Source organism: Chrysochloris asiatica, unplaced genomic scaffold, assembly GCF_000296735.1.
Source record: "Chrysochloris asiatica unplaced genomic scaffold, ChrAsi1.0 scaffold00019, whole genome shotgun sequence".
NCBI classification, from domain to species: Eukaryota; Metazoa; Chordata; class Mammalia; order Afrosoricida; family Chrysochloridae; genus Chrysochloris; species Chrysochloris asiatica.
In genome coordinates this window covers 27,629,576-27,652,951 of record NW_006408537.1, presented here as the reverse complement: position 1 = coordinate 27,652,951, position 23,376 = coordinate 27,629,576, and the positions used below count along the sequence as shown (strand labels likewise).

Sequence of the window (23,376 nt, the reverse complement as noted above, 5' to 3'; positions counted from 1 at the left end):
AGACCATAGAAGAATTGATGCTTTTGAGTTGTGGTGTTGGAGGAGAATATTGAAAGTGCCATGGACTGCCAAAAGAACCAATATATCCGTTTTGGAAGAAGTACAGCCAGAGTGCTCCTTGGAGGCCAGGATGGCCAAACTTCATCTCTCACACTTTGGACATATTGTCAGGAGGGACCCGTCGCTGGAGAAGGATATCATGTTTGGTAAGGTGGAGGGTCAGAGAAAATGAAGAAGATCTCCAGCAAGATGGATTGGCAAAGTGGCAGCATTGATGGGCTCAACCATGGCAACGATAGTGAGGTTGGCCCAGGATCAGGCAGTGTTTCGTTCTGCTGTGCATAGGGTCGTTATGAGATGGTACTGACTCAATGGCACCTAACAACAACAACCATGGAGAAATATTGTTTTACTCATTCTCTGTTTTTCACTTAATTTGACAGGTGAAAGACTTTATTAGTATATCATATTAGTATAAGAACTGTCAGTGGAAGTTGTCATTTAAAAGGAAAACTGTATCTAAGAGAGACTATGAACAATGATGCTATCAACCTTTTACAGGTTTTATACCTAGCCAGAAATCATCCTCAATATCTGAAGTTTGCCTCTGCCTCTTCCTATAATTTTATTACTTGTTATGCACCAGCATTAAAGATAATAAAATTTCTTTTTTGGTGTAAAAAATATATATAACAAGCACAAACTATCACATACACACACAGATACATATACACCTGTACCTTTATCTCATCTTATTTTCTTCTTGGTATTTACTATATTTATGTGCATATATATATAACCTACTGCCATTAAGTCAACTCTGACTCATAACAATCCTATGTAGACTTTCCAAGACTGTAAGTCTGTACAGGAACAGACAATTTCATCTTTCTCCTATGGAGTGACTGGTGGGTTTGAACTGCCGACCTTGCAGTTAGCAGCCCAACACCAGTAGGGCTCCTTGTGTGTGTTGTGTGTATAGGAGCCCTGCTGGTGTACTAGGTTATGCGTTGGGCTGCTAACCTCAAGGTTAATAGTTTGAACCCACTAGTTACTCTGTGGGAGAAAGATAAGGCCATCTACTCACCTAAAGATTTACATCCTCAGAAACCCAGAGTTCTTCTTTGTCCTATAGGGTTTCTATGACTTGGAATCAATTCAATGGCAGTGGGTGAGTTGGTTTTTTATATATAAATATGAAGGAGCTTCAAAAAAAATCATGAAAAATGGGATAAAAACATAATGGGATTTTTCCATTAACTTTTTAAAGCCCCTATGAATATAAGCACATATTTGTGTCTATTTGTTGTCTATCTACCCCCTTCTTACTGAGATATAAGCTTGATATAAGGAGGGATTTAATCTCTTTTGTTCACCTCTCCATCCTCAGGGTCTAGACCATAGGAATTCAGTAAATATTTGACAAATGAATAATGAAGACTTCAAAACTGGAATTCAAGCAGGCCAACTCTGGAGACCAAGCTCTTAACCAGGATGCTCTACCTACTCTCTTCCTAGAGAGCAGATTCCCATGTAGGGAGGGAAGGCTTAGCTCAGGTGAGTTCTTCTAAGGCACTCCAGTATCAAAGTGAGTTTCCATGAGAGCTCCAGTAAAATGGATCAAACTGCTTGCTCCGTTTCTGTCTGAAACTTACCTTAATAGCGATGTTTAAAGAGGTTTTGTAAGGCTTGAAATCTGAGGAGAGTGTAACAACACGAAACTTCACTTCTTGCTTTGGCTTGTACAGGGGCTTATCTGTTTGAATGAAGACAGATATTCTCTTGGTCTCAAATGATAAGATCGTACTATTAGAGAATAAAATCTTATCCTCGGAATGACCAGTGACACGTAGCTCATAAATTTCATTGGCACTGTTCAGAGGTAGCTAGGAAAGAAAAAAAAAAAAAAGAAGAAGAAGATCAGACATATCAAAGTCTCATTATTGTAGGTCAAAAATATTTTTCTTGTAAGTTTTAATGTTGTTGTTAGGTGCCATCGAGTTGATACCGACTCATAGCGACCTTATGCACAGCAGAATGAAACACTGCCCGATCCTGGGCCAACCTCACTATCGTTGCCACGCTTAGTTAGAATAAAAAACTTAAATACGTAGCATTATCAAAAGTAATCAAAATGCTGAAAATTTTACTACTCATAGGTAATTACAAAGTTTATTAATTTGTTTTTCCTCATTTAACATCCTAGAGTTTGCTCTCCAATTAAAATTCTAAGTTCCTGGAACTCATGGAACATACCCCACAGTTCTCTCTCAGCAGTAGCAATTGTGGTTTCTCACTGCAATGCAAATCCCTCCATACTAATAGTTACTGTGGGAGTCCTAGTGTGCTTTGTGGGCTAATGTGCTGGGCTGCAAAGTTAGTTTGAACCGCAAGGGTCAAGCTCACCAGTCACTCCTCGGAAACCCTATTCAGGGTCACTATGGCTTAGAACCGACTCAAAGGCACTTAACAACAATAGTTACTGTGGGTCTGTATAGAAACCCCTTATTTGAAGTAGCAAACAGCAAAAGGCGCAGCTCCCTCCACAAGATTTATTTTCTTCCTATATTCTCTCAATCCTTTTATCACTAAGATGCTTTCTCTTTTTAACTTGCTTATCCCATATGTTATAGTTTTAGTAAAGGGTAGTGCTGCTACTTTTACTACTGCTGTTAATAACAGAACTCCTACCGTCTAGCTTTATTGGAGTCCTAGTGTAGCACTGTGGGCTAATGTGCTAGACTGCAAAGTAGGTTTGATCCAAAAGGTCAACGGTTCAAACTCACCAGCCACTCCTTGGAAAAACCTATACAGGGTCAGTAAGGGTCAGAACAGACTCAACAGCACTTAACAACAACAACCTTCTAGCATTATTAAAATATGTGTTAATTCCAACTCATAGCAACCCTGTATAGGGTTTCCAAAGAGTGGCTAGTGGGTTTGAACCTAGTGGTTAGCAGTCCAGTGCTTATCCTACAGCACCACATGAAGTAGTTTTGAAATAGGTACACAAATTCTCTGACTCTTTCCTGTTCTAAAGGTGACATTGTAATTTGCTGGAGGAATTTTGCAGTTCCCATAGCTGGAGACATGTCTAGCAGCAAGACAAGGGTCTAGGAGTCCACCATCTGAGCGGCTTTAATCAATGAAATATCAAGCAATCTCTGAATTGGACATTGTTGTTTCTCGGTTATGCAGAAAGCATATTCTGTGTGTGGACATGGGTAAAAATAGATACTAGTTCTCTGCCCAGGATACATGGGGAAGGCATTCTCAAAATGGTCCGTAGACAATAAGTGGATTACTAATTTTAACTGTGTTGTCTAAAGCCATGCTACCCTTTTAAACTTAAAGATTAATTACCTTAAAGAAACTGAGACAGTGCAGTAGTAATTATCCTAATTTATGTGGCTAATAGTTCCAGTTACTAAAAATAATGGACACATAATTCCAAAATAAACTTCAGAAATTTAAGACAATACAATCTATGGAAGATATACTAGAAATTGTACTTAAACTTCAAAAGTATTTCTGATTCAAGGGAGAGTGGAAGGGTCAGCATTTCTGATTCAATAAAACTACTCTCACGCAATTTTACAGCTTTAGTTATAAAATTCTTAGAAAAATAAGGAGACATCATTTTCAGGCCTTGCTTTTAACAATGAATTATCAAATATAATAACAAAAGCACAAACAGAAAAACACAAAGTGAATAAATGGGACCTCATAAAAATTTTAAACTTTTGCTCATCAACAGGATGGTAACTGTTGTTGTTAAGTGCAGTCGAGTCGGTTCTGATTCATAGCAACCCTGTGTACGATTTCCAAGGAGCAACCGGTAGGTTTGAACCGACATCCTTGCAGTAAACACTCTAGTGTTTATCCTATAGTAGCACACCAGGGTAGTAGAAGGCAGGAAGGGACTAGAAAGAAGGATGAATGGACACAGGAAATCCAGGAAGAAAATGGGGAAAGTGCTGTTACATTGAGGGAATTTCAACTAACGTTAAGACACAAAATGCATATAAGTTGTTAAAAAGACAACTAATTTTCTCTGTAAACTTTCAACCAATTTACTATTAAAAACAATTTTTTTAAAGACTTTACCAAACCATAATAAAAAGAAGAGTTTTAAGACTTTACCAAAAAAGTAAAAAGACAAGCTACCAACTCTGAGAAAATCTTTAGAAACTATATATCCAACAAGAATCTAATAACCAAAAAGCAAAATATAAACTTCAACACTACAATAAAAATACAAATAACTCAGTCATAAAATGGGCAAAGGACTTCAATAGACACTTCACCAGAGGACATTCAAATGGACACCCAATATTTGAAAAAATGTTCAATGTCATTACCTGTCAAGAAATGCAAATCAAAACCATGACAAGATACTGACTAATGTTAATGATTTTGGTTTGGTATTGGATAGCTATGATAAAAATTAAAATTAAAAACAGAAAAATAACCAGTGTTATTCTCCACGAAGATGTGGGGAAATTAGAACCCTTATGCATTGCTGGTGGAAATGCAAAATGGTGCAGTCATTGTGGAAAATAGTGTGGTGCTTTCTCAAAAAACTAAAAATAGAACTACCATATTATCCAGCAATTCTATTCATAAGTATATACCAAAAACCAGACTTGTACACCAATGTTCATTGCAGTACTATTCACAATAGCCAAAAGGGGGAAACAACCTATACATCTATCAATAGATAAATGGATAAACAAAAGGTGGTACATACATACAATGGAATACTTCTCAACCAGTAGGAGAAATGTGAAGTCCTGATACATGATACACTATGGATAGAACTGGAAGACATTATGCCAAGTAGAGTAAGTCAATCACAAAAGAACAAATATTGTATAACCTCATTTACATAAATGTATAGAAAAAGGAAAGGTAAATGTATAGAAAACAAAGTTCATTAGTGGCAAAAAGAAAGAGTAAAAGGGAATTAATACTGATGAGAAAATTGCACTGATTAAGGGTAAAATTGCATAGCTCATTATTGAACTCAATGACAAAAAAATTGTATACCTGTAAAAAGCTGAAATGGAAAGTTATGTGATAGCCATATTTAGAATGACAATAAAAAAGAGAGAGAGTAGCTGCTCAGGCTGTTATGTGCAACCAAAATCTTGTAAGCAGTCATTTAAGGCACAACAATTGGTCTCTATTCACCTGGAACAACAGCAGAAGAGAGTCAGGAAAAGGAGAAGGATGTAGACTGTGTGACTACTTGAATACATTAAAACTGCCTCCTTTGCCATGAGACCAAAAAAACTAGATGGTGTCCAGCTACCACTACTGAACATCTGATCAGAGATTCCAGAGATGAATTCTTACCAAAAGGGGGGAAACTGTGACAGAATCTCACATTCTCACGGAATCCAGACTTTCTGAAGCCAATTGGATTAAACAATTGCTCTGAAATATTTAAATTTAAAACCTTAAATCAAAAATATTTTCCTGATTTTAAACCATTCAGTAGCCCCGTGTTTTATTCGAGTCAATGCATCTTGGTTTATGGTTCCTCATGAGCACAGTTATAGGATACCAAGTTTTGCAATGTTATCCATTGTCTGTCAAGATCTAAACCGTTGAACGCCTTTGCATAGTCAATACAGCACAAGTAAACATCTTCCTGGTATTCTCTGCTTTCAGCCAAGATCTAACTGATGTCAACTATAATATTCCTAGTTCAACGTCCTCCTCTCAATTGCTGTTAAGTTTGAGCTGTTAAATTGTGCCAATCCATCTCATCACTGACCTCCCACTTTACCAAGTACGATGTCCTTCTCCAGGGACTGGTCCCTCCTAATAATATTCCTAAAGTCTGAGAGACAAATTCTCACCATGCTGGCTTCTAAACTACATTCTGGCAGTACTTCTTCCAACACAGATTTGCTTGTTCTTCTGGCAGTCAATGGTACTTTTAATATTCTCCTCAAACAACATAACTCAAATGCATCAATTCTTCTACTGTCTTCCTGATTCACTGTCCAACTTTCACATGCATAAGAGGCTATTGGAAATACCATGGTTTGGGTCCAGTGCACCTTAGTCCTCAAACTGACATCTTTGCTCTTGACCACTACAAAGAAGTTTTATGCAGCAGATCTGCCTAATGCAACATGTCGTTTGATGTCTTGACTGCTACTTCCATGAGGCTGATACTGGATCCAAGCAACATGAAGTCTTTGACAACTTTTTTGCCCATTGTTGTTGTTATTAAGTGCCCTTGAGTCATTTCCAACTCATAGTGACCCGGTGTAGTATTTCCGAGGAGTGACTGGTGAGCTTGAACCACTGACCTTACAGTTCAAACTGACCTTGCAGTCCAGCGCACTAACCCACAGCACCATATTGAAGCCAAGTGCTGAATTTTTTCTTCACTTCTTTCACCTTGAGAAACGTTAAGCCTGTTCTTCTCTTTGGGTATCTTTTCACGTTTCATTATAATACACCAGGTCTTTGCACACTTCACTGTAATACTTGATTTTGTCTTCTCAAGGTGCCCTTTGAAATCTTCTGTTCAGCTCTTTTACCTCCTCATTTCTTCCATTTGCTTTAGCGTCTCTTCGCTCAAAAGCAAGTTTCAGCATCTCTTCTGACATACATTTTGGTCTTTTCTTTCTTTCCTGTGTTTTAAGAGCTATCAATACAGAGTCAAATTGATAACAGTCACTGAAAAGATTAGAGAAAAAAGCTTAAGGGATGGTGACCTTTTCTAAGTAACAACAGAAAAGGAGGGTGCGAATGGGTCCACAACTTGAAGAGTATAATCAATGTCATGAAACAGTACATGTAAAAACTGTTGGGGGAAAAACTCCGCTAATTTTAAGTTGGATTTCTTTACAAAAATAATTTTTTAAGAAATGTTCTAACATATTTTATATAAAAATAGAATCTCTATATATTAAGTATCAATTATGTTTTTCTTTATTACGGAAGGCTGATTTTAGTGTAACAAAAATAGAAACAATATAAATCTGGAATTAAAAACTCATTTTAAAGCAATCATAAAATATTCATATTTTACAGCAAAAGAGCCACTAATGTCTTAAAGAATAATTTAAACTATTAATTTATAAACATCAGAATGCAAGTGTACTTTGGAAGTTTGTTGTTGTTGTTGACAGCCGTCAAGTTAGTTCTGACTCAAAGCAACCCTGTATAGGGTTTCAAAGTTAGGGGTATTTTAATCTTAAAATGCAGACTCTTCTGTTTTTGCCAAGAAATATCAAGTTTTTCCCAGACCATTTATGTCTGGAAAAAGTCTTTTGAATTTTGTTTTACTAAAATGGGATATATTCCGAATATGTTGTTGTTAATTGCTGTCAAGTCAGTTCTGACCCACAGCAACCCAAGCAGCTGGCGAACCTGAACTGCCAATCTTATGGTTCAAATCAACTTTGCAGTCCAGCGCATTAACCTGCAGTGCCACATCAAGACTCCACTCCATTCTAAATATAATCTCTAGTAAAATTTTCATTGAATAATCACTCTATTTGACTTGGTGGCACCTAACGACAGCTTACAATAGAAAAAAGACAAATATAGGATATTGGGGACTCCTGGTGTGGTGCTACAGGATCAGCACTGGACTTCGAACCACAGTTTTTCCTCGGAAAACCTATACAGGGTGGCTATGAACCAACTGGATGGCACTTGACAATAGGGTATGGAGTTGCTAGTCCTTATATTTAAGATGTAAAAGAATTATAATAAAAACAAAAAATAAATAAAAATATCAAAATTATCTATAAAGGCAGGATCAGTATTACTGATTTTGTCTCTTATCTCAGGCTCCAAATGACTCTGCATGGCACTAACTTCTTCAGGACAAAGAAACTGAGCAACTGAAAATTAATTACATGCTCAAGACTGTATGGCTCAATCTGTACCAACTGTCCAGGACAATTTCCCTCTATTTTACAGAGGAAATCCATGCTATGAGTTTGAAGAACCTGGGTAGCTCATATGGTTACATTCTCAACTATGAGTCGATAAATTGGTGGTTTGAACCTACCCAGAGGCCCTTGGGAAGTCAAGCTAGCAATCTGCTTCCAAAAAGTCACAGCCTTGAAACCCCTTGTTATTCATGGGGTGACCATGAGTAAGAATGTACTGGATAGCAAGTGGTAACAAGAACCCGTTTACCTGAAGTGTAATCTGAAGGTTGAAGTGAACTCAAACTCAATGCAACAAGAAATTCAAATTGACATTAAAGTCAACAACATATTAATTTAATTCACTCCTTAATGCAATTATATTCTGAAACAAAATTTTTAAAACAGGTACTTACGGATGGAAGAACAAGTGTCTTGAAAGAACCTGAAAGGAAAACAAGAAAAATAGGTTTATCACGATTTAATATAGTGGTATAATGCAAAACATGCAAGCTTTGTTAATAATCTTTCAATGTAGATAAAACTGTACACTTATTTTGTCAAACCAGAAGAATTTTAGTAAGGCTCAAAATGCCCAAGAGATTATTACATATCCATGTATCATAGAATACAAAAAATCTGGGCCAGGCTTAAAAGAAGATCAGTTGGTGAACCCAAAAAAAACTTAGTAAGTTCTGCTTTTACTTTTACATCTTTTTTTTTTTTTTTTTTTAACCTCTTTTGTTGCCATTGTTGCTGTTGCTACTGTTGCTGTTTTGAGGTTAAATGCAGGTGATGGACAGAGGAACCCTGAGATTTACTTCGTGTGTTACCATATCCTCATGATAAAGAAAAAAGAGGAAGGAATTAGTCATGTCAGGAGACTCCGAAGTGACTGATGAGTACATCAGGGTAATGAAGACTCTTTTCATGGAAGTTTATAAGCAGCACTGCCAAATTAACTCATGCTGATTTCTTATCAGATGTACTTATAATTTAAGGGGGAAAATGGCAACAAGGTAAATATAAATCCATATCTATCCAATGTTTCCATCTAAGTGATATGAATTCAGAGGTAGTGATATGCCCTTGTTCATTTAGATATATTTATTAAAGGATTCTCATGGAATCCAAACTTTTCCAGAGCCATGAAGACTATATGAACTATTCTGCCCTAAGATCATTAAAAGTTAAATAAAAAATATCCCCTGAATTTTTCTTTCAACCAAACAAGAATTTAGCTTAGCTAAGCTCCAGCATTCTGCTGTTTTAAGAACTGTCTACATGGGATCAAAATGACAACAGCAACTTGAGGGCCTAGATGGGAAATTTAGGGGCAGTGAATTTATTGGTGGGGGAGGAACCATTCAGCAAAGGACAGAGTGAGAATGCACAAAGTGAAGAATGCAATCTATGTCATTAAATTGTACATGGAGAAATTGTTCGTTTGGTGTATGTACATTCTCAATAACAACAACAGAAGTCAAAGTTTTTTGTTTTGTTTTGTTTGTTAAGTATATTAAGGGTATGACAATGAACAAGGCATGGTCTCTCTCCTCTTGGAGTCCATATAAGTCTCTCGTATGGGAGCAAAGAGACACCGGAGAATGGTACAGTTCAGAGCAGGGGTTAAAGGAGTGGTCACTGAAACCAGACCATTAATTAGTTCTATACTGACTCGGCCATGTAGCAGCTCTGTTCTTGAATACGTGACCTGATTCTTCAGGCTCATTTCTCTCATCCTTACAATAAGGATACTAATATTCTCACCAATCTCGTAGTTGTGAGGAGTAAGAGTGCAAATACCTATACAGTGTAGAGAACCATACCTGGCATATAAAAAGCCCTTATTATATGTTAATCATTATGGTGCCAGAAAACATGAAGGATTATTCTTTGGGGATTTCAGTACACCTCTAGAGCAGTAGTCTTCGTATTTTTATAATGGCACACCTCATCAATACACATTACCAATGTCAAATTAAATTTGTCGTATTAGATACATGTCCATTTCCCAACTCAACTATTAAATTTTGTTGTTGTTGTTGTCGTTGTTGAGTTGGTCCTCACTCATAGCAACTTGGAAACTTGTGTAGGGTTTCCAAGGAGCAGCTGGTGGGTTTGAACCGTTGACGTTGCATTTAGTAGTCCACTGTTTATCCTACAACTCCATGCAGAAAAGTTAATTTCTTAGTTTTGCTTAATAAAAATAGTAGATATAAAAGTAAATTTCAAAACGTTAGTACATTTCCTACCAACACCCTTGTAACTGATCTCGCACATTCCCAGATGTGTGCGCACCCACTTTGAAGACCACTGCCTGAGTCAGCTTTAGTGCAATGCTGTTTCAAGGAGCAGATAAGAATTCACTATCACTAAACACATAGCACAGATAAATTTATCCAATAAATGTCACCTTGTGCAATGGTTAACAGACTTAATCTCTAACCAAAAGGCGTCAGGTTCAAGCCCACCCAGAGGAGCCTCAAAGAAAGTCTTGACCATCTACTTCTGAAATATTACTTATTGAAAACCCAAAGGAACAAAGTTCTATTCTAACACAATGGATTGTCATAAGTCAATTCTGAGTCAACAGCATTTGTTTGTCACCATACAAAGGAAAGAGCAGGGCTCTTAAATAACAGGGCACTGGAAATCTGGTAGGAGCCCTGGAGGCACCGTGGCTAAGCAAACTCAAATGCTAACCAAAGGATTCATGGTTCGAACCCACCAGTCACTCTGAAGGAAAAAGATGTGGCAGAGTATCCTCCCATAAATATTTACAGCCTTGGAAACCTTGTGGGGCAGTTCTACTCTGTTCTATAGGGTCGCTATAAGATAGCATCAACCCTAGGGTAATGGGTTTGGTTTGAGTATGGTGGTCCTGGTAGAGCCGTAGTTAAGCACTTGAGTCTACCCAAAAGGTTGTCAGTTCAAACCTACTAGCCTCTCTTCAGGAAAAAGATGTAACAATTGGCTTCCATAAAGATTAACAGCCACTCTGTCTTATAGAGAGGCTATGAGTTGGAATTGACTAAAGGGCAAAAGATTTTGGGGTTTGGGTTTTTGGGGTTTTTTGGTGGGTTGTTTTTTTTGTTTTTGTTTTTGTTTTTTTTTTTTTGAGGGAGGGAGGGGCAGCAGGGGACGGCAAAAAGGTGCTTTAAAGGGGGGTAATAAATAACTACAATTGAATATATAATTATAGTTCAGTATGGAAGGTTACAAATGAAGTAAGACAGGAAGCATATAGGAAGGACACCCAGCCCAGACTAACCTGAAATCTGGATCAGGGGAAAGTATCCAGGGAAAATTATGCCAGCAGCTAAGCTTGTAAGGTATGAAGGAATTACTCAACTGAGGAAAGAGGAGAAGAGTGTCCAGGCAGGGGAGCAGCAAATGCAAAGGAGTGGAGGGAGGTCAAAGCGAGTCTATCAAATTTGGAAAGCTTGCAGAGTCCAATGCGACAAGAAAGACCACAGGCAGGGAGAGGGAGCAGGTAATAAGAAAGGAAGTTGAGCCAGGTGACGAAGTCTTTAGACAGGACAAGCATTCACTAGGCTCATCCTAGATTATACCTGTGCATCCTGATTTAGCATTTATCCTGAATCAGTTTTTGTTTGTTGGGTTTAGCTAGGAAATTATCATTGATGGGTTTAATATCTAGTAAGATTCTGCTTTGAAGTTCTTTAATTATACCTTGGTAATATCTCAATGTATGATATTCCTGTATAGCAAAATTTTCTCTGATCTTACAGGTAACTCAGCATACATGGAGAAAGTATTTGCTCTATTAAATATATTATAGTCAGACAATTTGAACATTAAAATAAAAATGGCAATAATGGAATCTAACCTACTGAATAAAACAAGATTCTGTGAATTCTTGCTGCTGTAATAATTAAATGAGCATATGGGGAGAAGAAAAAGTTACCATTTACAATAGAATACTGACTAATAGAAAGAGACAGAATTATAGCAATAGAAAATTTCACAACCATCATGGTTGTGATTGGTTCAGACAATAGTCATCAATGGATTATAAAATTAGTCTGAAAAAGCTGGGTGAGTAAGAAGTATGAGAAATAATAAACCATTGTTGTATGCTATCAAATTTTGGGGTGGCTTATTTCACAACAACAGGTAACATTTGAAAACATTTGAAATGAAAACGTTTAACCAGAAAAACTTTATAGTTGCCCTACACAATAATATCTAAATATATGTGGAGTCCTGATGTAGAACTGTGGGTTACTGTGTTGGACTGCAAAATCGACTTAAACCGCAAGGTCAGCAGTTCAAGCTCACCAGCCACTCCTCAGAAACCCTATCCAGGGTTGCTATAGGTCAGAACCGACTTGAGGGCACTTAACAACAATAACAATTAATATGCTACTAACTCAAATTGAGATGTGCTAAAATTATAAAATATACCCCAGACTTCTAAGACTTCATATTTACAAAAGAGAACATAAAATATCTCAGTAATACTTTTTACAGTATTTACATTTTGAAATTACAATATTTAGAATGTATTAGATTAAATAAAATAATTATTCAAATCAACTTTTTTATGTGGCTACTAGAAACTTTTAAACTATGCATGTGTTTGCATTATATTTCTATTAAACACAGCACTAGCCATGAAAATGGAAGAGTTACATGTTTGCCTGTTGTTGTTGTTAAGTGTCATGGAGTCAGTTCCAACTCATACTGATCCTGTACAGGGTTTCTGAGGAGTGAATGGTGAATTTGAACTGCTAACCTTGCTGCTATCAGTCTAGTACTTATCCTACAGCACCACACCAGGATCCCCACATTCTTGCTTATTGTTGTTAAGTGCCTTCAAGTTGATTCCAATCCATAGCAATCCTGTATAGGGTTTCCAAGGAGCAGCTTGTGAGCTTGAACCACCCCAGGACTTCACATTTTTGCTTAGAAGCAATAAAATGACCAACAAATTTGACTGTAATAGTTTTCTTAATTTTGTAAATAAAATTATAAGGTAAGCTACTGAATATTCTAAAAGAGATGCAGAAATATATATAAACTCATTTAATACTTATGGCAATGTTAGGAAATACTGTTATCTTTATTTTATAAATGAGCTCAATGAGTCACAGAAAGGTTAAGTTATTTGCCCAGGATCATACAGAAAAGAAGTAGTAAAGCCAAGGTTTTAATGCAAGCAAGCTCAGGTCTGAGATCCAAACCACTATATTGTTTTTGGTAAGTGCTGTCGAGTTTGTTCCAATTCGTAGCAATCCTGTGCACAACAGAAGCCCAGTCCTGACCCATTCTCATAACTGTTACTCTTGAGCCCAATCCTGTTGCCACTGTACCAATCCATCTTGTTGAAAGTCTTCCTCTTTTTCAGTGACCTTCCAAAGTATAAGAGACGAAGTATCACCATCCTGACTTCTAAGGAGCATTCTGGCTATGCTTCTTCCAACACAGATTTGGTTGTTCTGGAAATCTATGGCACTTTCAATATTCTTCTGCCACACCGTAACTCAAATGCATCAATCCTTCTATGGTCTTCCTTATTCATTATCAAACTTTGACACACATTTATGAAATACCTCTCAATACAATAATAATATTTGAACATTTGTTCTTTCATTGTACATGCATTTGATTATTGCCAAGTTCCACAGTCTGGACAGCCTCTTTGTGTGTGTTGGTATCACCATCTCCTCAGTCACAAAGGTTCATAATCTCAATCATGGATTTCTTGATCTTCTCAAGGTTCAGTCTCTAGAACCTATGGATTCTTCTTCCATAATGTTTCTCCCAAACCTTATAATTATACTATAAGTACTGCAGAAGCTCTGGTAGCGTAGTGGTTAAGAATCGGGCTGTGAACCGCAAGGTCAGCAGTTCGAAAATACCAGCTGTTCCACAGGAAAAAGATGAGGCTTTCTGCTCCCATAAAGATTTACAGCCTCAGAAACCCTATACAGGGTCGCTATGAGTCGGAACCGACCCCACGGCACATAACAACAACAACTGTAGTACCTGCTACTATCGAGTCAAATTCTGACTCACAGTGGCTCTACAGGACAGAGTAGAACTCCCCCATAGGATTCAAAGGCGTGAATTTTTACAAAATCAGACTGCCATGCAGTAGCAGTTCTGATTTAAAAAGAATTTCTATTGTTCCAGTATTTATACCTTGAGAAGGATATAAAAATTAGAAACGTCCTAAATCTTATGTCAGTTCTTTACCTCACATAGTTCTAAAGTGTTTGAAATTAATTCCAAGATCTTCAAAAGTAAGTTTAATAACCACATCTGTCACAGGTTAAGTTCCCTAGAAAGCAGACTGAGGTGGGGACTAGACTTTACACCCAGTGTCAATCAAACATCCCTTGAAGGGATGCAGTTGTGTGAACCTATGGCTTCTGTGTGAAGAGGCCAAGGTTGACACTCTGCAGCTGATGCAGTCTCCCAAGGGGAGGGGAAGACGGTTCACGCTGAGGGCAGTCTGCAGCAGCACCACCAGCCGCTGGAGAAATAAGTCATTTCTGCAGGGAGACCTGGGCTATACAACACAGTACCCACCAAAATGGACCACACTGAAATAAAATAGAAAATTATCAACTACAGTGAGCTGGGCCCCAACAAAACACAACCTCAATTATTGAGTCACTTGGTTTTCATTACTTTAGAAAAAATCAGAGCAGGCTATTTTGTCAGTTTAGTGACTAGAGGAAACAAGTGCTTCCTTTCTCTTGCTGACTGACACACAGTATACCTCTCACTCAGGGCAAATTTACAGAGACTGTGTGTGTGTGGTGGGGGGGGGGGGCAGCAGGGGACGGTAGTTTATTTTTATCTAAGTGTCACCACACAGGGGGAAAGTAAAAAACAATCAGGAGTTTACAATCCAAATAAATCTTGTAGGTTCATTAATTGCTGGCCAAGCATTTTGGCAATTCAAACAAGTTACCCTGAACTGAAGAAGCAGAAAAGCTCATTTCGTAGTAGAATGTTTTCTTACTGTAGCTTTTAATCAAATAGAATCTTGAAGAGGTTGGTTGTTGTTTTTTATTGGAGAAGTTGGAAAAGTTAGGTCATATCACTCAGACACATGGCAATACTTGTTCACAGACCCAGGATTGACGCACAGCCAGACATAAAAACTCCACCCAAAAAACACAGAGTAGCGGCAAGGATGCCCCACCCATCCCTAATTCTTACTGGATTGAGGGCATGACTTGGAGAATGTGTATAGATTCCATTTAAGGCCTAGTCCCTGGTCTCATGTGTCCTTAGGTGTTCTCTCTAACTTTACAAATACAGCTTGCAATGTCCTAGGCAATTATTAAGTTTATTTGAAAGTCCTAACATTTTGGTAAACATTTACATCACCAAAATACAAAATTGAGATGGGGAGGGAGGGAGGAAAGTGTAGATGAGGTATAGTAAAGTCTTTCTCTGCTGTAGCTAGGTTCAGGATTAAACAGATAATATTCATAAATTGCTGTGAACATTTTTTTTCCCTTCTGGCGAGGCTTCACTCATTCATACGAATAGTCACCACCCCAAAAACACTGCCTGGTGTTCTCAGAAATCACTAAGATACACTGTTAGGTAAAGGTCTTCTTAACATTTTTGTAGATAATTTCGTAAAACTCCATCATTTTGTGTGTAAACAGAGAACGTTCATCTTAGAAATCTTTCAGATGCTTTCTCCCTCCCAACATTGCCTCGGCAACTCAAACCAAACCTTGTTTTAAAACTTCACATTTGGCACAGACCTGAGGACTGGCCGTTTGATTTACAAATAGAGTCAAAGCTATTTTTAAATTGTGTAATAAGCATACACAAAAACTAACCTTTCCTTAACTTTTTAAACACACTCTGTAATACCATATGCCACCTCTTCCAACATCTGTATTCACCAAATAAGCTTGTGGAGAACTGTTAACAGGACAGAGTAGTATGTAATTGGAAATCCAACTAGGTCTAGAAAGTTGCTATTTAAAAAAATGGATTTTCCACTATATATAAATCCAACTTAGAATTCGCTGTTTGGTTGTTTTTGACAGTTCTCTACTCTTCAGTAATATGCAGTAGTAAACTTACATACATGATTGTTGTTGTTGTTAAGGGCCGTCGAGTTGGTTCCGACCAATAGCGACCCTGTATAGGGTTTCCAAGGAGCTGCTGGTGAGCCTGAATTGCCGACCTTGCGGTTCAAACCAACTTTGCAATCCAGCGATTTGGACCTTGTGTGAACATATTATATATAAGCAATACCCATACAATCCATTGTTAAATCCCATAAAGTTTACTATATGAAAACCTTATGGGATCCTGCTAGACAAAGCCCAAGAGCTGTATTCACTGGACACAAGAGGACAGGTTTGCTTGGTGTTCAGCTGAGCCGGTGGGGGCTGCTCTGGCAGCCAGATCAGGAACTGGCACACTTTTTGAATGTCTGGACACAGGGATGGGATTGGGGATATACATGAAGCATGAAGAGTGGTCTCAGAGACCAGGTAGGGAGCAGATGTTGGGTGCCAGGAGCATAGCCAATATGGCTGCTTACAGATCATGTGCAGTCACTACCCTGAGCTGGGAGCCCCCAAGCTCCCCAGGCCCAGTTGGTGGGTACTGAGGCTGGGCACTGAAAGTGGCTGCCCTGCACTAGGAGTCAAAGGGTACACAGCTGCTGGGCAGGTGACTAAAGGCAGGAGGAGGTCCCTTGGGGACTGGGATGAGCTCTGAGCCCCAGTGCTCATTCACTCTGAGGGTTTGGGGTCTTTGAAATCATTGGTGTGTTTTGGTGGTAGCTGTGTGCCGGCACGTCAGTTCCAATTCATTGTTGTTGTGTTTTTATGTGCTGTTGAGTCGATTCCGACCCATAGCGACCCTGTACAGAGTTTGCAAGGCTGTAAATCTTTGCAGGAACAGAAACCTTCATCTTTTTACTACTTGAAACCATTAGGGAGAAATAATAAACAAAAGGAGAGCATTTTCCCTTTAAAAAAAAAAAATTATGGGATCACAACTTTCATGCAGTGTATGCAGTCAGATGTTGCCTGGACAGATGCTAAGGGATACATATCTGTTTATCATTCTTTTTAGCTTGACTTCTTTGCCATTTCATTAAAATATGCTGTCATTATTGTGACAACCTTTTCTTTGTACAGATAGACAAAGTGAGAAGTGGGATTTTCTAGCACAAATCCATGGAAGACAACAACTCAAAATACAGTGTTTCTGTTTTATAGTTTAATGTCACTTTAAACCTAAGGAACTAAATTGGTGAATTCAGTCTGTGCAGAAAACACAGGTATTTCAGGCAAAACAAAACAAACAGAAATATCTCCTGTGGTCCCTTACATACTCCTTTTATTTCTTCTCTCCCACCTCCCTTACTTCCATATTTCTCAATAAATATGAGTCCCATAAACAATGAGACTAAAATAGGCCAACCAAAAACATACTAGATGTAGAATAAATAAACTAGTACAGTGAAAACCTAAATGCTATGTTAAATACAAACAAAAAACCAGGGGTCAAGCAAGGCTCTTGGTGTTAAATGTACTGACCATTTATTATGTCAGAATCCTGATGTGGCGCTGTTGGCTAATGCTCTAGACTGCAAAGTCCACTTGAACTGGGAGGCCTGTGGTTCAAGTTCACCGGCTGCTCCTCAGAAACCCTATACAGGGTCGCTATGTGTCGGAACCCAACTCTACAGCACTTAACAACAACAACATTTATTATGTCAGAGGTCAAACTATAGCCCATGGGCCATATCACTTCTGAATATTTTTGTATAGTCTAGGATCTTGGAATTGTTTTACATTTTTTTAATGGTTGGGGGAGGGGGAATTAGAAAATGAGTATTTCATGGCACATGGAAATTACATGAACTTCAAATTTTAGCCTCCATAACTAAATTCTGTTGGTACACAGCCACGCTTATTGGTTTATGGACTGTCTATGACTGCTTTCACTCTACTAAGGCAGAGTAGTTGCAATAGAAACCACAAGCTGGCAAAGCCTGCAATATTGACTTACCATGCTCTTTACAGAAAAAGATGGCTGATCTCTGTGTGTTTGTGATCTTTTTAGGAAGGCTTCCTCAAAGGATGAGGAGTAAAAGTTGACAGTTCACTGGAGTGAAAATCAAACAGTCTTCATCAAAGGATCCTGGACTCATGCCCCCAGAGGTTTTTGTTTGGGTACTTTTGTGAGGGAGACACTAGAACTGATATTGGCAAATACCAAAATGTTGATGCTGTTGTGAAGTGCCATTAAGTGTATTATATAAGTAACATACTTAAGTTATACAGGGTCTCTGTGAGTCACAGCACCTAACAACAGCAGCATGTATACATTGTTGTTGTTATTGTATGTCGTCAAGTTGATTCTGATGCATAGCAACCCTAGATAGGATTTCCAAGGCTGTAAATCTTTATTGGAGCAGAAAGTCTTATCTTTCTCCCTTGGGGAGGCTGATGAATGCCAACCTTGTGTTCAGCAGTCCTACAGTGGCTACCATATTGGACCATACATTTCTAAAGCATTATCTCATTCAATCTTCACAATATTGTAAGGTAGGTCCTATTATTATCTTTACTATACAAATGAGAAAAATGTAACTGGATGAGATGAAGTGACTTGCCCAAGGTCAACAGGCTATAAGAGGTAATAACACCATGGTTCAATTCCCAAGTGGCTCCAGTGCCCTCATTCTTACCCACTGTGCCTCCTAAAGACTACAGGGCAGAATTAGTTGCTCTTTCCAAAATAACATTCCAAACAAAACTTCATCTTACTTTCCTGTCTCTCCTCCATAACTTACTCCACTCTCATGTTAGTATTCAAATACACCCAGTCTTTCATACTTGATCCCTTATCTATGCTATTACTTCCAGCCCCTCGGAAAGTCCTCTAGGTAGCAACGTCAGATCCTGGAAGTGACTTTTCCTCTTCTCAAAAGGATCATTTGCGGCTTCATGCCACACTACATTTTCCCTTGTCTCAAGGACTTCATTCTTCTTGGATCAACTATCAACACTCGCAGAAGCAGCAGTCAAGAGATCAAACAACGTATTGCATTGCGCAAATCTGCTGCACAGGAACTTTTTTAAAGTATTGAAGAGCAGAGATGTCAGCTTGAGGACTAAGGTGCGCCTGACCCAAGCCATGGTATTTTCAATAACCTCATATGGATGTAAAAGCTGGACAGTGAATAAGGAAGATCGTAGAAGAATTGATGCCTTTGAGTTGTGATGTTGGAGGAGAATACTAAAAGTGCCATGGACTGCCAGAAGAACCAATAGATCTGTTTTGGAAGAAGTGCAGCCAGAGTGCTCCTTGGAGGCCAAGATGGCTAAGCTTCGTCTCTCATACTTTGGACATATTGTCCGGAGGGAACAGTCGCTGGAGAAGGATGTCATGCTTCCTTCTCCAGCGTGGAGGGTCAGAGAAAAAGACGAAGACCACCAACGAGATGAATTGGCCAGGTGGCATCATTGATGGACTCAAGTGTGGCAGCAGTGGTGAGGTTGGCCCAGAATCAGACATTGTTTCGTTCTGCTGTGCATGGGGTTCCGACTCGATGGCACCTGACAACAACATGTCAGACACAGGAAATCCAGATTTGACCTTGAACCATCACCACAGCACTCCAAGAAGTAAAGCAAGCATCAACTCAATGTGGCACAAGAAATGAAACTTTCTTTCCTTCCCTGTGAAGAACTCAGCTGCAAGAACTTCATGTGGTCATCAAATATTTCTAATACCTAGCTAGCACTCTGTGCCATGCTATACATAATTTCCATACCTAATAAATACTTGAATTGCTCTAAGCAATAAGCACACTGTCTTACTATATTTCTGATGAGATTTAATACATATTTCAGTGACATTGAAGTTTACAATACTAAATATTTCTGTCAGCTACATTTCATAAATGTTCATTCCTAATACTGCCCTATGCAAAAGGCAAGTACCATTGCTCTTAAACTTCCCTCTGCATTAATTTCCAAGTTCTTTACCACTCTGATTTTCAAATTTAATAACATCAATCATTTTTTCAAAACTAAAGACACAGTGGTGGCAGCAAAGAGCTCAGAAGTAACGATTGCGAGAATGGTGCAGGAACTGGGCAGTGTTTCATTCTGTTTTGTATAGGATCACTATGAGTTGGGACCAACTAGACAGCACCTAAAAACAACAAAGACCTGCCCACTACTTACTTACTCCTATTTCCTCCACCAAATCCTTTTTGGCCCCTTTAACCCTGATCCCTGCAAGGGAAGACTATCAAGTCATGGAATCTTCCAGAAGGAAGTGAAAAGTAGAGGAAATAGAGCAAGACCAATATCCAATATAATCTCCTCTCTCCTGAAGTTTTAGCATTGCATCTTTGGTATGATGGTCAGCTTAGCCTAGAACCAAGACACGGTGAGTTTCAATTTTACATCTTACTCAAACTGACAACTTTTACATTTTAACAGTCAAAAAACAACTCTATGGATTATGAGTCAGGCTGCTAACCACAAGGTCAGCAGTTTGAAACTACCAGATGCTCCATGGGAAAAAGATGAAAGTTTCTGCTCCCATAAAGATATACAGCCTCTGAAGCCCTATACAGGGTCACAGTGAGTCAGAACAAACTCCACGGCACATAACCACCACCACCACCCCATCCTCTCAAGCTTCAAGTGATGCATTTCATAAAAATCCCTTCTTCTTCTTCTTTTTCCATGTATTATCTACCTTAGAAAGGTAGATAATTTTTTTAAAAGAACAAAAATCCTCACCACTGGACCAATAAATAATGTCAAGATAAATGGAAAAAATATTAAAGTTGTCAAAGACTTCATTTTGCTTTGATCAACCATCAACACTCATGGAAGCAGCAGCCAAGAAATCAAACAGCATATTGCATTAGCAAATCCGCTGCACAAGTGTTGTGAGCAAAGTGTTGAAGAGCAAAGATGTCCGATTGAGGACTAAGGTGTGCCTGACCCAAGCCACGGTATTTTCAATAGCTCAAATGCATGCAAAAGTTGGACAGTGAATAAGGACGATCATAAAAGAATTGATGCACTTGAGCTATGGTGTTGGAAGAGAATATTCAAAGCACCATGGTCTTTCAAAAGAACAAACAGATCTGTGTTGGAAGAAGTACAGCCAGAGTGCTCCTTGGAGGCCAGGATGGCCAGACTTCGTCTCTCATATATCAGACATATTGTCAGGAGGGATCAGTCACTGCAGAGGGATATCATTTTTGGTAGGGTACAGGGTCAAAGAAAAAGAGGACAAACCCCAGAGAGATAGATTGGCAAAGCAGCAGCATCAATGGGCTCAAGCATGGCAACAATTGTAAGGTTAGCCCAGGACTGGGCAGTGTTTCATTCTGTTGTGCATAGGGTCACTATGAGTCAGTACTGACTCGATGGCACCTAACAACAACAACAGCAATGTATCTCAGATACCAATACAAGTACCAGATCTTTCATTGTAATCTAGAAATGATTCCGTTTTAGGCACCATTAGACAATATGTCTAATCCTGTTTCTCTTTCCAATCTGCCACTATTGTAACATTTACACCTACTTCCAATGGTGTAATGGACAGAACTGTTCATTTCAGAAGTAGGTGATGACTGTGATGGTACAGTGATTAAGCATTTGACTGCTAAGTGAAAGGTAGTTGTTTTGAACCTACCATCTGCTCCATGGGAGAAATATGCAGTAGTCTGCTTCACAGGCAGCCCCATGGGGCAACTCTACTCTGCTCTGTAGGGATGCTATGAGTTGGAATTGACTTGACATCAATGGGTTTGGATTTGGGGTTTTTAATAATTATAGTTATCTACATAACAGAGTTTTCCTAAAACTGTATTTCAATTTTACCCTTCATCTCAATTTTATACCTCAAAATATTTCCTTGCCTATTCTCTTCTATCCCCACTTGCATTAAAATAAAAAGTACAGGTTTTTCTAAGAATAATCCACTCACCTGTGCAAGTGCACTTCTCATCCATGAGAATCAGCCATTTTACCTCTCTACTAGAGCCTTAAAGAGACCATCCCACCTCCCTCCTGCCAACCATCAAACTTCCAGAAAGAATGAGCCACAGTTTCTGATTACGCTTCTTAACACCCATTTATTCCTTTATAAAACTTGGGTTTTGCTACCAACCCTCAACTTAAAACCATTCTTTTGAGGGTCTCCAATGGTCTTTTTTCTATCCTCATCTTCTCTGATTTCCCGGGATACTTGACACTATGAAAACCTTCCTTCTTGAAACTCTTCACTCAAGTTCTGAGATATATCACCATCTTGATTCCATTCCTGTCTCTGTCTGGTCATTGTCTGTCCCTTTATTTTTCTCCTTTCAAGCATCTGTCATCAATCTTTTTTCCATAAGTGTTCTCTCTCTCTCTTTCTCTCTCTGTTGTTTTCTCTTGTATATTTCCTCTGTGTGTCTTTTTCTCTTGTATATTTCATCAATTCCCAGAATTTCCATTATTGCCTGTCTTAATGCAAACCTTGCCTTCAACTCTCTTCCAAGCTACAACTTCAAAACTAGTTGGGCAACTCCACCTGGATGTTTCCCAAAACTTATGTCCAAAGAAGACTGATGCATCTTTTCAGAAACTAAACACATACCCTCTGTCTCATTCTCATGATGACCCTCCCAGCCATCAGCCCTTTCCTCGGGCACACCCTTCCCTTCTTGATTGCCCTGGTATTTGAAGTAACAGTTCCCATCACATGCCAAATAAGTCGGCAGTGGTGGTATACTTATGAATGGATATTTGTGCAGTTTTGAAATAAAAGGTAACAGTACCCAGTACAGGATCAGTATAAACTACAATGATCTTTTGATATAAAGAAGAAATGAAAATGTCTCTAGTCTTCTGAAATTTTAGTATTATATGGTAGCTTTCCAGGACTCCAGAACCTCCTACAATGCCTTCTTCCTTTTTGTTCCCCACCCTTCACCCATTCACATTTCACAGCAAATAAGCAATACATAAATAAATAGGGGAGACATGCCACTGGGGAAACAACTATTTTCACCATATAAAATCTTCGCAACAGTACATAAAGATTAAACAGTAACAAAGCCCAAGTTCTTACAGGATCTGATTGCTATTTAGACCACAGCCCTACAGTGAGTCACTAAGACAGTGAGTGACTCATTCAGTGTTAGAAGATGAGCAACACATGTTTATTTTGGAGTTTAAAAATCTGTATATTAACTTTCAAATTCAACCAGTCACTGATTCATAATCAAACCCCAAGACATGTTTTTCCACTGCTTAAAATGAACACCAATGCTTAGGTTTGGGGGGTTGCTTGAAATGCAAATACGGAAGTCCAAGAGGGGCTTTCTCTCAGCTGCCATGAGTCATCATTGGGCTTGCAAGGGCATGCTACTCATCCTCAGGCTTTGCCTAAGTCTACAGTCAAGAATAACTATGAGAATGCT

The 23,376-nt window shown here is 38.6% G+C and overlaps 1 protein-coding gene across 1 annotated transcript in view; it reads right to left on the bottom strand.

Moving 5' to 3' along the window:
• The window catches only part of CD109 (CD109 molecule), a 148,985-nt gene that overhangs the window by 110,611 nt on the left and 14,998 nt on the right, over nt 1-23,376 (bottom strand). The window contains exons 3-4 of the mRNA XM_006835791.1: nt 8,321-8,349; nt 1,656-1,886 (exon numbers count right to left, since the gene is read on the bottom strand). Of these exons, the coding sequence (XP_006835854.1) occupies nt 1,656-1,886; nt 8,321-8,349 (260 nt within the window). The remainder of the gene's footprint in view (nt 1-1,655; nt 1,887-8,320; nt 8,350-23,376) is intronic.